At 45.9% G+C, this 16,394-nt stretch overlaps 1 protein-coding gene across 1 annotated transcript in view; it reads left to right on the top strand.

Moving 5' to 3' along the window:
* LOC143214060 (uncharacterized) overlaps positions 1 to 16,394 on the top strand; it is a 71,807-nt gene that overhangs the window by 48,490 nt on the left and 6,923 nt on the right. Inside the window, exons 2-7 of the mRNA XM_076434617.1 lie at positions 10,309 to 10,453; positions 12,017 to 12,123; positions 12,652 to 12,788; positions 14,670 to 14,870; positions 14,965 to 15,299; positions 16,094 to 16,313. Of these exons, the coding sequence (XP_076290732.1) occupies positions 10,320 to 10,453; positions 12,017 to 12,123; positions 12,652 to 12,788; positions 14,670 to 14,870; positions 14,965 to 15,299; positions 16,094 to 16,313 (1,134 nt within the window). The 5' untranslated portion in view covers positions 10,309 to 10,319. The remainder of the gene's footprint in view (positions 1 to 10,308; positions 10,454 to 12,016; positions 12,124 to 12,651; positions 12,789 to 14,669; positions 14,871 to 14,964; positions 15,300 to 16,093; positions 16,314 to 16,394) is intronic.

Raw genomic sequence — 16,394 nt, 5'->3', positions numbered from 1 at the left:
GTAGTACAACGTGTCCCAACCTAGCATTCGCGAGAAGTAGAATTGGTTGATGATGGTCAGACGCGCCAGCCTATTCGACGCGTAACCACCGAATATTCGAACCCAATTTTCTTGAAAAACGAAATGCCAACCGCAAATAACTGAATGGGTGTCTGGAAGAAGGGTCTATGTCAGGATTTTTAAATTTTGTAGGAGCGCAATTAGGAATATATTTCGCATTAATTAAAACAAACCAGTCTTTCAGTTTTCAGTCTTTTTCCAATGAAAGAAAGACATTTGTCATTTTCAGCTGGTTTTTATTATTGCAATTCGCGTTCGTGTTCAAAATTGCGCTCCTGTAAAATTTGAAAGGGTGAAAAATTTAAAAGTGTTCTCCCAGACACCCATTTAACTATAGATATGGAAATAAAAATGGAGAAAATAACAATATAAAATAATTCTGATGATGTTTAATATACTACATTGAAGATACGATCTTTCTGAACAATTCTACCATTGTATTTGCTAACTTTACGTATCTATCTTATTTCACACATTCGGTCCATACCTTCTCTCACTCTTTTTCTTTGTCTCACTCATTCCTACCCTAACCTACTCTGCTTGTATCCTAATTATTGCATTCCTTCCTATTCCCTAACATTTCTTAACAATTCTACCAATCGGAAATGTATAAAAAGAACCTTTTGAAAACCACGCTTATATTAAAATGCACTAAAAAGCAGACAATTATCTATTCCCTGGTTCTCCATAAAATACGGAATCCAGTTAAATGATTAATAATATTATTAAGCAATTAATTCGAACTTTCTTCTGTTATAAAATTAGTGTCAGAATAGATAGAAAAATTTAATATAAATTTAAATAAAATCATGACATTAGTGACTATAAAAATAAAAGAGTGGACGGACCACGAAGATTACGTCAATATAGTTCAGCGCTCTACGCTTTTATTTTTATAGTCACTAATGTCATAATTTTATTTAAATTTATATTAAATTTTTCTATCTATTCCGACACGAATTTGATAACAGAAGACATTTTGAACTAATTGCATAAAATTTTGGGGGAAAACATTATTAATCATTTAACTGGATTCCGTATTTTATGAAGAACCAGGAAAAAAACTTATTTTCTCCTTTTCAGTGCAGTTTAATATAAGCGTGGTTTTTAAAAAGTTTTTCAAATATATTTTATTTTTTCTACTGTTATTGTCATCGGAAGCAAGTGTGTATATTAAAATTCGATTAAGATATGACGCATACAACAACAGGGCAAGTTCATATAAGCGTGGTAAAAAAAGTTAAGTGGCTTATCTAACGAGAAAGGTTGCATCACAGTAAAGTGGTTACTTAGTTAGTGTCCAGTCTCTTATTTCGGTGGCGTTAGCAAACGGCGTAAGAACAATAATTTCACGGTAAAGGATGTCACTTAAATTAATTTATATAGGAATAAGTATTATTCGAATTTAGAAGCCGGTCCAAATTAAGCTGCTTTCCTCTATATCGAGGCATTACCTTATCGAGAAAGTTTGGCACCCTTAACCCGAGACAGGGTGTACGCGCGCGTACGTTCCGCTGACGCCCTCGCAAAAAGCTAAGCGTCAGATCCCGGGTGTACGTGTTCGTGATACGTGTGTGTATACGTCGTCTGCGACGCGGCGTGGTGATGTATGACGCGTGCACGGGACCAGGATACGGTACCGATGGAGCAAGATTACCGACGACAGATAAGATCCTGATGATGCCAGGTCGCGCCAGCCATCCTTATCCAACTTCTGATAGACAAGTCTGGGTAATACATGTGCCTGTTTTGTCGGTGGGATCGCGATAGGTTCGCTCGGTCGGGTATAAATTGCGGGGAAGCCCGGGGATTGAAAACGGACGAGGGGGAGGTTTGCTCGGAACGAACCCCGCCTCCGTCGGAAATCGCAATGACGAATGTGTAACCCGGTATACTGTAGAAACTCGCGCGCGGCCGATCTTTGTTCAGATGACCCTGATGACGTCGGAAGATAAAGCGTCGCCCGTGGCTGTGAAAGGAGGCACGCTCTGGGGGATTCGAATCGGCGGGGACACTAATTCCCGATGCATATGGCCGCCGTCGAGTCGTAAAACGTAACTGAAAACCTCGCCCGTAAAAAACGAAACGCGCCCGGGATCCCTTAGAATTTCGAAATCTCAACTGACCCGCGCCGCTTCTCGCTACAGAATCGAGATTATCGAGGTCGAGATAGAGAGATAGAGAGAGAAGCTGGATTTCACAATTTCTGCTCTTTGCAATTCCTAAAAAGATGTCCGATTGATATTATTAGATACGCATAATTTCCGGTTACGGAACCCCGATCGGATTCTAAAGAGACAGAGTCCCGGAACGTCTTCCTCCCCGAGTTGATGGTACATACAGTAAGGAGCAAAACTGAACCAATAACCACAAGTTTTAGCTAGGAATATAGAAGAATAACAAAAAATCAACATTACAATTATTTTTATCATAGTTAGAAGTAACTTAAGAAATTTATTTCAATAATTAATGTCTCCTCGTTTAGCGATGACAACAAAAATAGGTTGACTCGGTTTTGCACCACATCCGATACTTGGCAATATTTAATATATTATTTATTTTTCATATTTCATCCACAAGCCTTGTGCTTGTGAAACTGCACTAATTCGCTTTGGCATACTTTCTACTAATTTCTTGCAATAATCCGGAGATATTTGTTCCCACTGTTCTTGAATTCTATCATACAAACCTGTGATTGAAGTTGGTTGGGAGTCATATGAATCCCGAAGTCGTCCTTTTAGTAAACCCCATAGATTCTCCATGGGGTTGAGGTCGAGCCTCTGTGCAGGCCAATCCAGAATAGAAAATTTTTTAGTACAGAGCCAATTTTTTACACTTTTAGCAGTGAGCTTAGGGTCTCGGTCATGCATGAAAATTACATTTTTTTTTCTTCAAAAGGCATATTTTCAACAGCATCTATGAGATGATCTTGTAAAATATCCTTGTACATGTACTGATTCATGATGATTTTTGGTTATCCATCTATATTTCTACCAATAAATAACGATATTTATACAAAACTTGTGGTTATTGGTTCAATTTTCCTAGCAATAAATAACGATTTATACAAAACTTGTGGTTATTGGTTCAGTTTTGCTCCTTACTATAATAATGGAAAGTACAGTAAACGTACAAAAAATTTGTAGTTGACATGTGTGAAATTTAATTCACCTTGCTGCGATTTCTGCTAATTCCGAGTTCCTTATAGACGCGGTGCGAATTAATCGCGATGGAGGAGGGTCGACTGTAGCGCGATCGGGGCGAGGCAACGTGTTGCGGACAGAGAATAAATCCGGAGGATCGGAAAAAGGACATTTATCAACGGCGAGTCGCACACGAGTCTGAATAAATTGACTTTTTTCCGGCGCCGCAGAACCGATAGAAAGGAATTACCGGGCAGATAAAATCCTGATGATGCCAGGTCGCGCCAGCCAGCATTTACTTGCTCAGCTCTCTGGCCGAACCTACGTGGCCGCAAGAACGAGTGGGGGACCGACGCGGCGCGTGTTTGATCAACGGAGATTGCCTGGCGTTCTAGCGGACCAATCGGTTCGCGATCGACGAACGGGCATTCGGACACGACGGAGCAAATAAATAAATTCGACGATCGCACGAAAGTTGACACGGCTTCGACGCGACCGGATCGCCAAAACGATCGAGCTTTTCGCATCTTCAGCTAGCTAAGACGTTGCTGTGGTAGTGGCTCGGCAAATAAACGGGCAGAAATAGACCGGGGAGGTGCTTTGATAATTTCGCGAGGACGCGATCAGGAAGGGCTGAAAGAAGCATTGAAATTCTGTTCGTCTCTGGTATCGCGCGACCCGGGTCGGCTACGCCCGGTTGAAAATTCTATCTCGTCCCGCTTCCTGGCGGCGTTTTATTTATATAATGACTCGGCCCGTAGGATCTAATTAAATAGCTCGCTTTTACTGCGCGGAACGACCGGGGGCTTTCAGGCAAATATTAATCAACCGGTGGATATTCCCGTTCTGCAAACGACTAACGCACAATTGAAAACCGGCCGCCGAATATAATATTGCAAAATACGCGGCCGTTATCTATGGGCCGGATTTTATTTTATTTATGGTCGCACTTGGACTCTCTGCCCCTCCATACTCCCCCTCGCACTTCCTACAGCCCCGCAGCCCACACGAGAGAGAGCACGGTCCAGAAAGTTTGATTTTTGGCAACGGGGAAACCGCCTTCGCCACGTACAGCGCTTATTTCCTTCCCTTTTCAGTACCTTCTGGCACTTTTCCCTGCCAACGTCCAACTTCGTCCGACCACATATGTGCAGGCACCCTATTCCACGAATAGGTAGACACATTGCATCTGTCTCGTAACGCCCGGGGGATGTACGCTTGGATATCGGGGTTAGGGGAATCTATAGATTGAGCTGCGCGACCGACCAACACACACACACAAAAAAAATACCCGTCGCTGTTCAACTTCCGGAAAGCTCCGCCATCGACCTTTCCCCATGGCGTTTTCGCATAATGTTGCCGGACATGTCTTGGACGATGACCTCCACGGCGCGGTTGTTCATCGCCGAGGAACCTCCGCCAAATTTTGAACGGCGTCTACGCTGAAACCAATCCACAATTCATAGTCGATCAGCATCCACCGCACCGGTACCATGGGAAATATGTTTCTGCTCCGAAACGCCCAGTTAAATGGCCTGATAAAGGCGTCGGTCATCCAACTAGTGCTGCTATTTTGAATCATAGCGCATTGCGTCGACAAAGTAAAACTTTCGAAGGCTATATTTATAGACTGCGGGTCTTTATGTAAAATAGATGTTTTCTAAGTTGACCGCGAGGAACACAAACTCTTTTAACACGTTGACTGTCTTGCCTATTTCATTTGTATAAACAACCCCAGAGTTATTGATAATTATTATTAGCTACTGGATGATGAATAGACTGCGAATCTTTATGCAATTATAGAAAAATTGAGCAGATGAAATTCGAAATTGTTGGAAAATTTTAAAAATTGAAGGTGAAAATCAATAAGGGAAGAAATAACATCGAATTTGGTTTCTATTTCTTGCGATCGATGCAGGCAATTCTTATTTTGCATAAAGATCCTCAGTCTAATAATGAAGTTGAAATCTCGCACTGGACTTCCGTTCATTTCAGAACGAACAGATTGATGTTCAGTGTTAACATTTCTATGACAATCGTTTTCTAATAATACCACGTCGGAAACAATATCATAACATTAGTAGTTTAGTGCATCCGTTCATTTTTAACATAAACGCATAAAATCGGCAGTCTAGTAATTCAGGACACGTCGAGTAGATCACGGCCTACGTGGATTCCCGTCGTTGCTCCTGTCGAAGCGTACCCTCTTTGAACCTGGTCGATCGCGCGTCGAGAATTCGCGAGGCAACACGCGACCGAAAAATCGAGAGGCGCTCCTCGCTCCGTCGCCATTCCATTAACATTTACCGAGCCTCTATCCTTTAATCTTCGAGGAATAAGGTCACGAAATCGTTCCGGGAACGGTCGTTAAAGTCACCTTTATCCGACTGGCAAGCGGCGCGGCGGCGGAACTGTTTCCTCGTTATTGATCACGCGGAGCAGGTTTTCCCCCGGTCCGGTCGCAGCGATCAATCGGCGGCCCGACCGTCTCTTCTGACATTTTTATCGAATGAAACGCGCGCGCGTCCCCTTCTTGCCCGTCACGCATCAGCGCTGCTCGTAAATTCTTCGCGAAGAAGCTACCGCAACCTGTTGCGTAATTATAGCTTCTCGCGCGCGAGGGAGAAGCATGCCTTTCGATTCCGATTGGTATGCGAATCCTGGAGGATCGATGCACCCCTTCTGTGCAACCTGTTCTCCGTCTTATGTCCTCTTTGCTCGGTACCGAAGAGTTCCGGAGGGACGGCTCGTCGTCCGTTCATTTCGCTTTTGGTAGCAGCTGGTTCGCGGTTCATCGCGAAAACCTAGTAGACCAAGCCTCCCTCTCTCTCGCTCCCACTCTCTCTTTCCCTCCATTGAGCCCGAATCCCGTCAGGCCGATAACCATCGATAGCGGGACCATTCAATTCCGGCGGAATATTCGTCGTCCGACAAAGTCTATCCGGCATCTAGCTTTATCACTTTGTCCCGTATCCGCAGACGTGGATGGCTGGCTCGTCGCGAGATAGACCGGCCGCCATTGAACGTTTCGATCCGACAGGGAAAGCTGCCAGGAAGAAGTGTCGACGGGCTCCCCTGCTTCTGGGCAAGTAGCCGATCGGCAGCTTTCGCTCGGCCGATGTAGATCTCCTAATTATCGACGATGCGTACACGCTACCACTGGCAAAGGCTGCAGGGTGTACAGGAAATATTCGGGTTCCAATCGTACATCCAGTTGTTCAGTTCGCCTCTGACAAATGCTCAATATGCGCCCTATCAAGTTGATATTCAACGAGGACAAGAATGTGAATAGCTACTACAGTACCAATGACAGCAACGTACAAAAATTCATGGGTGTAGTCTAAACATTCATAAACAAGTCTGCAAAATTTAAAAAACATACGTCCTCTAGTTCACCCAGTATTGATTCTGATCCGGTGAATCTTGACGTGGAACCGCTGTGCTAGCTCCAGGACATTGCTAGGCCCCAATGACGGCAGAAGTTCCAATTACAGTCGCCGCGCGCTGGCGCGATCACCGAATCATTGCTACGCGGATCTGAGCATCACGGCCAATTTGCGTATCGGGTTGATGTCGATGCGTTGTAACAGGCTGTGCAGCCGAACTGGAGCGCGATAGGCGTTCGACAGAACCGTTCTTCTTTCCCCGTTCCTCCCTCGGAGGAGTATAGCAGGCATAATGATCAGGGTAGAGACCACGGGACCGTAGAAATCGTCGATCCTCGAACCGGGCTTTCGCCTATTCTTGGCCGACGATTCGCCAGCCCCAATTTCGCATCGATGGAAACGACCACGGCGGGAGAGAGGTTTTTTCGAAGGGAAGAAAAGGTGGGTTGGCCGCGTGCGCGGACGTAGACGGGGCTCGGGGCTAGGGGCTCGAAGCTTGATCCACCGCGAAGAGGTCCTCTCAATCTACAGTCGATTTTCCCGTGCACCGACCCAATTTCGAGGCTGGTGCGGCCAATTTAACCCGCGTCCGCCGCCTCCTCCTCCTCTCTTCTTGTCGGGATACCGTCCTTTTTCACCGCGGAATAACCGCCGAAACTGATTTTTAAAATGGCCCCGAGAAATCCGCTCCAGACCGCCATCTTGTTTGCTCACCGGCGGAGGCGACCCTCGTCACCGAAAAACTATGCTTGCGACGGTGATCCTGAAGCGCTTATAAAGAGGAGAGAGAACCTTTTCGAGAAAGATTGTCTACATCTTGTAGTCCACACTCGACATGGAAAGTTAAATTCTTCTAATCTGCTACTTTAAACTGCGTCTATCCATTTCTGTCATGAATGCATACGGTCCGCTGTCTCCTCGTTAAGTGGGTAGACTCGTTTCTAGGATTGCAAGGGTGCGGGATGCGCCTTCTCATTTCTCGATAATGCATAAATGAGGTTTTTCAGTAGTCAAAAACGTCAGATAAAAGATCAATCTAGGCCGCAATCGCCCTGAGAAGTCCTATTTTTACGTTTATGAGGCGTAATTTGCATTATTCGGCAGCATAAAGCTGTCGTGGCTTTAGAAAAATACCTGCATGCGCAGCTTTATGTTTCCAAATAATAAAAATAGGACTTTTCAAGGCGATTATTTGACCTAGATTGATTTTTTACCTATCGCTTTTCACTACTGAAAAACCACATCTTTGCATTATCGAGAAATGAGAAGGCGCACCCTTGTAATCCTGGAAACGAGAGTCTACCCCTTAACCCTTAGCACTTGAGTGGTTACTCTGAGAGAGAGAGAGAGAGAGAGAGAGAGAGAGAGAGAGAGAGAGAGGCACCACTAGAAATTGCTGTACCATTATTCAAAATATTGTTTACATTATTAAACATGTTGGTATCTAACCAATTATTAAACATTTAAGTATTGCATTAGGTATTGGGTCATTCGATAAAACGTAAAAAAAGAATTTGTTTAAATTTTTCGACATTATAAAGTTGATTTTCGAGGTTGAAAAAATTATTTTGTAATAGTCCAATCCTTTCCGAATAAAACAGAAAAAATGTAGCTCAATCGGACAAACAGTTCCCGAGATAAAAATTCATAAGTGAGGCCCGTGTTCGCCAAAACGGGCAAAAATTGAAAACTTTGAGGGCCTGCTATTTCTAAAAAAATTCGAAACCGGCAAAATGATGACTTAAACCCCCCCCCCCCTAATGTCACATTGACTACAACATATTTCATTTAGAACAAAATCGACCGATGGTACCTGCAAAAAGTGATCGATTTGGCATGGAATGAGCCTTTATATCATTTTCATATCCATAAAATGGAAAAAATCATTTATGTAGAATTATTCTAGGTCGAAAGAAATATTTGATGTTCGAGCTAAAGTAGCTTCGACTGCAAAGGGTTAATTTCCGGATTTCCGACAAAGAGCACCGTGTTCCGAGGGTTGGGTGGTCAGCATTTCCGATTCCACTGGGCGATCCGAAAAATCGTCTGATTCGTTTGCCCGACACTTAGCTGCGTTAAATTGACCATGCGCGCCTAAGTTGCGTTTGCAATTCCGGTGACACACTTATACCGCTCGCCGTATATTCGGTCTACGATACGAGACGAGACGAGACGAAACGGGCCGGGACAAGGAGAAATCAAGACGAGGAGGAGGGACGATGGCAGCAGCCTCTACCGAATTAGCATATTCCACTCGGCGCTACGTGTTTCCGGGGACGGGGATGAAGCCGAGGGGCCGGGGGGTTTGGCCCAGATTCTGCTTACCGACTTAATAAACAGAGCCTTTAGCGGCTCGCGTACCCCACGCAGTAGCAGCAGAAGCATCAGAGGCAGACAGCAGGAGGTTCCTCCCCCGACTGGCAATCCGGTTATCCTTTATGAGATTGCCGGCGGCGTCGGAACCGGCCGTTTCCGAGAGCCACCTCTTCGTCATCGACAGGTTAAATGAGCCCGGAAAAATTTCGGAACGAACCGACGAGAACTAGTGCGCGCGGCTCTTTGTTCCGAGGGGATAAGGAAACATATTCCCGGGGATAAATATAGCGGGCTGAATAGAATTAGCATAATCCACTTGCTGGCGCGACGCGACGCGGTCCAGGCACAAGCACAGCCAGCCCGGAAGCTACATTCTCCGTCTTAATAAGCCCCCCTGTTCTACTCGTGTCGTGTATTAAAATCGTCCCGCGAGCGCGCGCAGCCATTACGCTTGCCCCTTATGCGCTCGTGTGCGAGTCGGTACGTGTCGGATGGGGACTGTCTCTGAAGTTCATCCCACGATTCATCGCGGGACAAGTCGTTTCGTTCTCCGATAACGACTTTGCTCCTCCGTCGCGTCGCACCGCTCAATGGTCCGCGCGATATCCTGTCACAGTTTTCTGCTGAGGCCAGCCTGTCGTCAATAACACTGGTTTATGCGTTTCCCGATGCGAACCGTTCGTCCCCATCACCATCGGCGCTCCAGCAATTTCATCTAGAAAGTCAAATTTTCTACTTTCACAATTTCTTATACCGTTGCCGTAACAGCCGCGCGAACCATCCTCGCGGGAAACTGTTCTACACATGAACCGTTCCGGATACAACGGCGTATTATCTCGTCGCATTAATCATTTGTGCACGATGCTTAATTTTATAATGCGAGAATAGTTGTGGGCCACGCCCATGTAACGACTTCGATTTTATTAGAGGAACGAAAAGAAAAATTTCTTTCTAGTCGTTTCTTTTGTTTTCCACATCAATGTGCTATTTCGGATATATCCACAAACATGATTTTGACTTGGACCTACAGTGAGGAGCAAAACTGCACCAATAACCACAACTTTTTTTCTTATATTGTACTAGCTTTCGCCCGCGGCTTCGCTCGCACAGAAAACCGTTTGATGCCCTCGGAAATTGATATTGTTTCTCCATAAAACCTTTTAACCCCCCATGCACCCCTATAGAGTTTTAATTTTATGTCATGCCGCCATCTTAGATTTCAAAACCCCTTTTCACCCCCCCCCCCCAAAAAATGTTATCTTTCCAGTTTTGGTCCCATTAACTAGTTTTGCTCAATTTTCTTTGTAATTTGGCGGTGAACGTGTTAGCGCTATCGCGCCGTGTAGAGCTTAGGGAACGTTGCGAAAGTTTGACATCTCTGACGTTGATCCTAATTTTTTCAGGGTGAGGGGGCATGTTGATGTGCCGGCGGTTGCTGCTGATCGCAGCCGCGATCACGGCCTCGATCGAGGCTGGCTCCGCTAGTTACCACCCCGAAAGCGCCACTACCACGCCGGCATTCAATCCGGACAATGTTGCTGTTTGCAGGTAACCTGTCTGTAGCAAAGGACACCATTTACTCCAGCATACACTCCTTTTACATTGCATTACCTCTGACTTACGATTATCTCGGGGCGTTCTACGCCATGATCGATCAAAAGTCGTCGCTCATCTAACAGAACAACGATATCCACATTAGTTACAATGTACGGTACACACCCAGTTGATAAATGTTTCATACACTGCAGTACTCTTCTCTTTTATCTTGTTTCTTGTTCTTATAAACAAGAAACGTATCTTTGCTTTTAAAAAATGTTTGAAAGAATTGTGTAACAGTATTCACACATGTACAAACTGCAATATGTACATGGAACTTTAAAAAGATTTTGTTTGAAAGAAAACAGCAAGATTACTTTGATTTTTTTCAATATGAAATCGTATTTTTTATTTGATAATGTCGTAGGCAGTGTTAACCCTTTGCGCTCTCCGAATTATTTTCCAATTTTATTGAAATTCACTCCAAAGAACAGTTCCTCGACTGCTACTTATTTTAAACAATTTTGTTTACTAATTATATTAAATATATAGCTCTCGAACTTTATTGTAATTTATATTTGTGGAACTTATATTTGTTTTCAACTAAAAAATAAGAAATTAAAATCCTTTACATTTTTCTTCCTCTGATGTCGAGTCACACTCGGTTTAATTTTAATTCAATGATATATATTATAAAATATCGCTGCTCCGGAAGTTTAATGACGCAACTGTAAACTTTGTGAAATTGACTTTATTGTGTTGGCGGACTGATAAATGCATTTACTAGATGTTTGTAAATCGACATAATGTAAATCGAGGCTGGTATTTATTATTTTATAAATTGAAATAACTTAAAAGTTGGAATAGAATAATTAATAATTAAATTCTTCTTATAGAAGAATTAAACCGAATCTTCAATTTTTGCAGTTGTGTCATTGTACTTTCGGAGCAGTGATATTATGACAAAAATGGGTAAGCACAATTTAAAGCAGTGGACATATTAAAAAGATTTAAATACGTGAGCGTATTGGTTTCAGCGGAACCAGATGATTAAAAAAAGAAAGAAATTTTTATTTCACTCCTGCGTCTTGCAGTCAATGCAAACATTTTTTATTTTGCATCAAGATCGGCAGACTAATTATGACTTTGACATTATTAATAGCGTTGCAATAGTTTCGACCGGCTACAAAATGGCCATGCCCCACAGTGCGATGGTTACCGTTGACCTGCTTAAAAATGATCATCATAAAATTAGCGGCACTGAATATGTCAGTTTATTCGTTCTGCAATGAACTAAATTATGCACAGTGCAATTAATACCTCTGACCGTTCATATGAATGAAACAAACAAAACTCGTGTGGAACAAACAAAATTCACGCGGCAGACAATGCGCTGAAAGTGTCACCCGCGTTTTGATAGTTACGGATACGTCGTTCGGGCGTTTCTCTGTCGGATGTACGACGACTTTTAAGTTTAACGCGGTTGCATCGGTTCAGCAGTCACGTCAGCCACGTCCGTGTAGTCGTCGAAGGATACCTACAGTGTTTTACGGTTTATTCGCATTCCGTTTGCAGATCGTCCGAGTACCTATGCGACAACGGCAACTGCATCGCCCAGGACAAATACTGCAACGGGGAAAATGACTGCGGCGACAACTCCGACGAGCCGAAATATTGCACCCGTGAGTCCGCCGCCCTGTACATTCCGCGTTCGATCCTGGGAAATTTGAATGTGCTCGAGACACGCGGCGGTTTTTTCCGGGCGATTTCGTTCGAGGGAGCTAAACCGGGTACCGAGAAGCAATTAGTAGCGATGGGTTGGAGTGGGCAAAGCAGAACAGAGCAGAGCAGATTCGGCCTTTTGAAAATAAAAACGGCGCGGTTCCGAGCGCACTTGAATTTAGACGAGACGGCTTCGAGTCTTTCCGATCAAATATGCTCGAAACTCTCCTTTGCTTTTCGCGTGCCACGGATCGAGATCCGAGAAAGATTCTGCGAGGTACTCGTTCCAGATTTCAACGAAAACCTCGATACAATCGAATCGTGCAAAGAATAGCCAGCAACGTCGCGTTTCCTTCCATTCCGTCGCTGGCAATTAGTTTGATTTCGACAGCGGTCGATCTTCTCGGTCGACAATGGCGGATGATGGCGCGCGCGCGCGGGCGACGCGAGATTAGGGTGGTGAGAGATTTTGGTACGTGGCTTTTCAGCGTGCAACAGAACCCTGTACGGCGACGTGGGCAGAACCTACAGCGTGGAGGTCCGCCGGCCGAGGGAGGATCGACTGCCATTCTTATGTCATCTCAACTTCACTGCCGCCGGGTCCGACCTCGGAGACCTAGTTCAGGTGGGACAAGAAAGGAGCTTGATTCCCGTAGAAAATAAATGCTGACTCCCTTCTAGCAGTGGAACGGGACTGTCACGGACCAGACACAGCCTCCAGACCGGTCTCGGATAATCATTTTTTGTCTGTCCGTTCGGGCTACGTCGCTCCTGTTTCCCTGAAAATACCTTGTCCCTCGAAATTGCTCTTGTAAGTTTGTTTATTCCGCTCCACCCCTCTCCCTCTCTCTCTCTCTCTCACACACACACACACTCACTCCTTCTCCCCCTCTATCCTTCGGTTTCCCTTCCCGTTTTGCCGGCCGTGCAACAATTAATCAGTTCTATCGGGTAGCCGCAAAGATGCTCCGTCGAGAAACACCGTCTTATTTTCTGTTGCGTTACTTCCCGCAAAGTTGCTCGGTTCTTTTTGTACCCGAGCCCGCGCCCCCGCGCCTTTAATCACAGCAACCGCCTAACAATCTTGTTCCTAACTTCTTCCATACCTCGCGCGGTCTAACCGTTCGGTATCTCGGCTATGGTAATACACTACTATTTGTCGGGTCACTGGAACTTTGCCGTTCGCTCCGTGGAACAACGCGTATCCTAGACTCCAAACTCCATCACCTTCAGATACCTACTTGAATCCTAAATGTAGAGGCTAGAATAGCAAGCTCTGAGCCGTGCAAGCCACTGTCGCCAGATTAAAACTTGTCTCCCGCGCCACCGTTTCCTTCTACGATGATATTCCCCGCGCTTTCGCCGCGGCCCGGTCACGTGATGCGTTTCATGTCTGTCGTGCATGTGTCACGTGACTGGCAGATACTGGCGGAGAGAGGTTAATCGCTAGAAGTGGACGGGTACCCGAAGATTTCGGGTAATCGGGTCGGGTTTTGATAACTCGGGTTGGGAACTCGGAAAGTTCCGGTCTCCGAACAATACAAATTTTCGAGTTCCCGATCTCGAATTTCCGGGTACCCGCCCACTTCTAGGGATTATCCGCTCTCCGCCAGTACCGGCTAGTCACGTGACACGCGCACGACAGACATGAGACGAGTCACGTGACCAGGCCGCGGCGAAAGCGCGGGGAATAGCGTCGTAGAAGGAGAATGATGGTGTGGGAGACAAGTTTTAATCTGGCGACACTGGCTTGCACTAGTATATCCCTTAGTATATCTAAGCTAGTGCAAGCTACCGGTGCACGGTGGGCCCGAAACAGCGGAAACGCCGATCAAGATATAAAGTTAAAATTGTACACAACCCAGCGTTCCATCGAAAGGGGTTCGTTAGCCGTTGAATTTGATTCGAGGACACTTTTGATCCCCCCTCGTTGTACGAAAACGGGACCGGAATAACAGACCTTCCCTGAAGATTTCAGATTTCTCTGCGATCAATGTGTATATACAACGATATAAAAATAAATCCACGAATTACCATCTCCACTAAGCTACCCTGCATGCATCACAAGAAGTCTCTCGAAAAGACGGAGCCGATTGGTCGGAGTAAAAGGTGCACGCCTTGTTTCACGCGCGTTCTCGGCTCCATCGAAGTATTGGTTGAAACAATCGCACATATATGTGACGTCAAAGCCTAAATATCGTGACTACGGGAGTGTCAACAGTGGGAATAGGCGGAGCAAGTGATGGCCCCTTTTCCCGTGTGCCGTCCCGCGAGACATCTTGCGAGGCATGAAGAGTAAATACATTCCCAACGATCGCGAGGTTTGGGTAAGGAACGGGAATGCAATGAACGAGAATCTGTTGTATATACTTTAAATCGGAACAGATCGATGTATGATCGATGACGAGAATTTTGGCGAGGAAACGCTGCTTTCGAGATCATCGTGCACCGTGTCCAGTGAGTTTCTCCCTAGGGGGAGTCGACTAAAATGATTCGTTGTCCACAGCTGACGTTCGATACGTTCACGGTGGGTCGGTTCTCGACGCTCGAGTCGAAAAGTTGTGCGGACGGCTACATGACCATCCACGAAGAGGGTCGTCCTGTGACCGGTGGGCAATGGTGCGGGAGCTCGTGGGGCTACACGGTGTATTATAGCGAGACGCCTTCCATCAACTTGACTCTGTACATACAGCGACTGTCCGAGCAGGCAAGTGGAACAAGCCGAGAGAGTGAGGTAGAGAGAGAGAGAGAGGTTGTCTCAGGATGGATCTTTACCGAAGTCTGGTTGCTCGTTTGCTTAGGGGAGTGGCTACAATTTCGATTTCAAGTTGTCGTACAAGTTCCTGAGACGCAGCGAGGCTCATCTCAGATACGGGAACAGCAGCATGTCCACGTGGCGAGGCGAGCTAGTGAACGGCACCTATTGTGACCGCGTGCTTACCAAGTGCGACACAAGGGCCTGCCGGTTACAGTCCCCGAATTACCCGGGTGTTTACCCCAGGAACGTCACTTGCTACTACCGCGTCGAGCAGACTCGCGCGCCGCCCGGATATCGAGCCTTGCTCGGCGTCAGCCAACGGAACAGCCATAAAATACACATCAAGGACCAGGTCGCGAAACCCGACAGAAGCCTCAGGTAATCGTTCACTTTGATACTCGTTCTTATTAGTAGGTGGATGGTACGCTATGGCTCTTCGAAGTGGTAACGTATTTTCGGAAGGCTATGCTATGACAAGGACAGAAATGGTGTTAAGGCACGGTCTCTAGAAATCGACTTTATGATACGGTCGATCTATCTGGGACGTTTTCAATCATTTCTTCCTTAGCATCAAGCCATTGTCATTTCGTTAGTAGACCGGCCAACACGTGGCACAGAACAACAAGCACAATTAGGTTTTTTAACTTATGCATTCAATTTAGCCTCCCAGGTCTAAGAGACCGTATCGTAACGCCCAGTCGCGCCCCCACCCTACACTTGGGGAGGACCTGAAAAGGCGGTCGCTAGACCTAGGTGAGCGAGCAGTTAGTTAGTCTCAAGAAGTCGAATCAGTAGAAACATCAGAGTAGTATAGCTCACAATCCACATCAGTAGTGGTCCTACGATTATAGGCGGCACCAAGTGCAATATTCGAAGGGCTCTACCGAAACATCAGTCCAGTCCTTAACAAATGGGAAGTGATGAATTAGGCTTTGGCCAAAGAGCGGCCTGTCGATGGGATTTCACTGAGATCTTGGAAGTGGTATCCGATGACACTGTTACAGACGACCGTGCATAATGCTCGCGTTCGGTCTGCCTGAGACCGCAGACCAGGGTTACCATCATATTCTAGTCTCGCCAGGGTAAGGGGCCTGGGCGAGACTCGCAGATGGCAACCCTGCCGCAGACAGAAAGACGACGATTTGCTAACGGTGGATTGTTTCGTTCCCCAGAGCTTGGGATCAGTGCAACACGGCGCAGGACTACCTGACGGTGTACGACGGTGGATCCACGTCGGACAAAGTGTTGGTCAGATTGTGCGGAGGAGACGCGGTGCCGGACATCGTCAGCAGCCATAACACGATGCTGCTGGAGTTTCACACGTCGCCGTACGACACCCCGTTCCATCCTGTTCCCCTGTCTTTTCTGCCCGGTTTCGAGCTCGAGGTTCAGGTAAACTTCTAGACGAACAACTGGATTCTCGACCTCGACACGTTCAACTCGATCGAGAAGCTAACACAATCGTGTTCGTTG

This window comes from Lasioglossum baleicum, chromosome 12 (assembly GCF_051020765.1).
Source record: "Lasioglossum baleicum chromosome 12, iyLasBale1, whole genome shotgun sequence".
NCBI classification, from domain to species: domain Eukaryota; kingdom Metazoa; phylum Arthropoda; class Insecta; order Hymenoptera; family Halictidae; genus Lasioglossum; species Lasioglossum baleicum.
The sequence above is the reverse complement of the archived record's forward strand: the minus strand, read 5'-3'. Positions and strand labels throughout refer to the sequence as shown.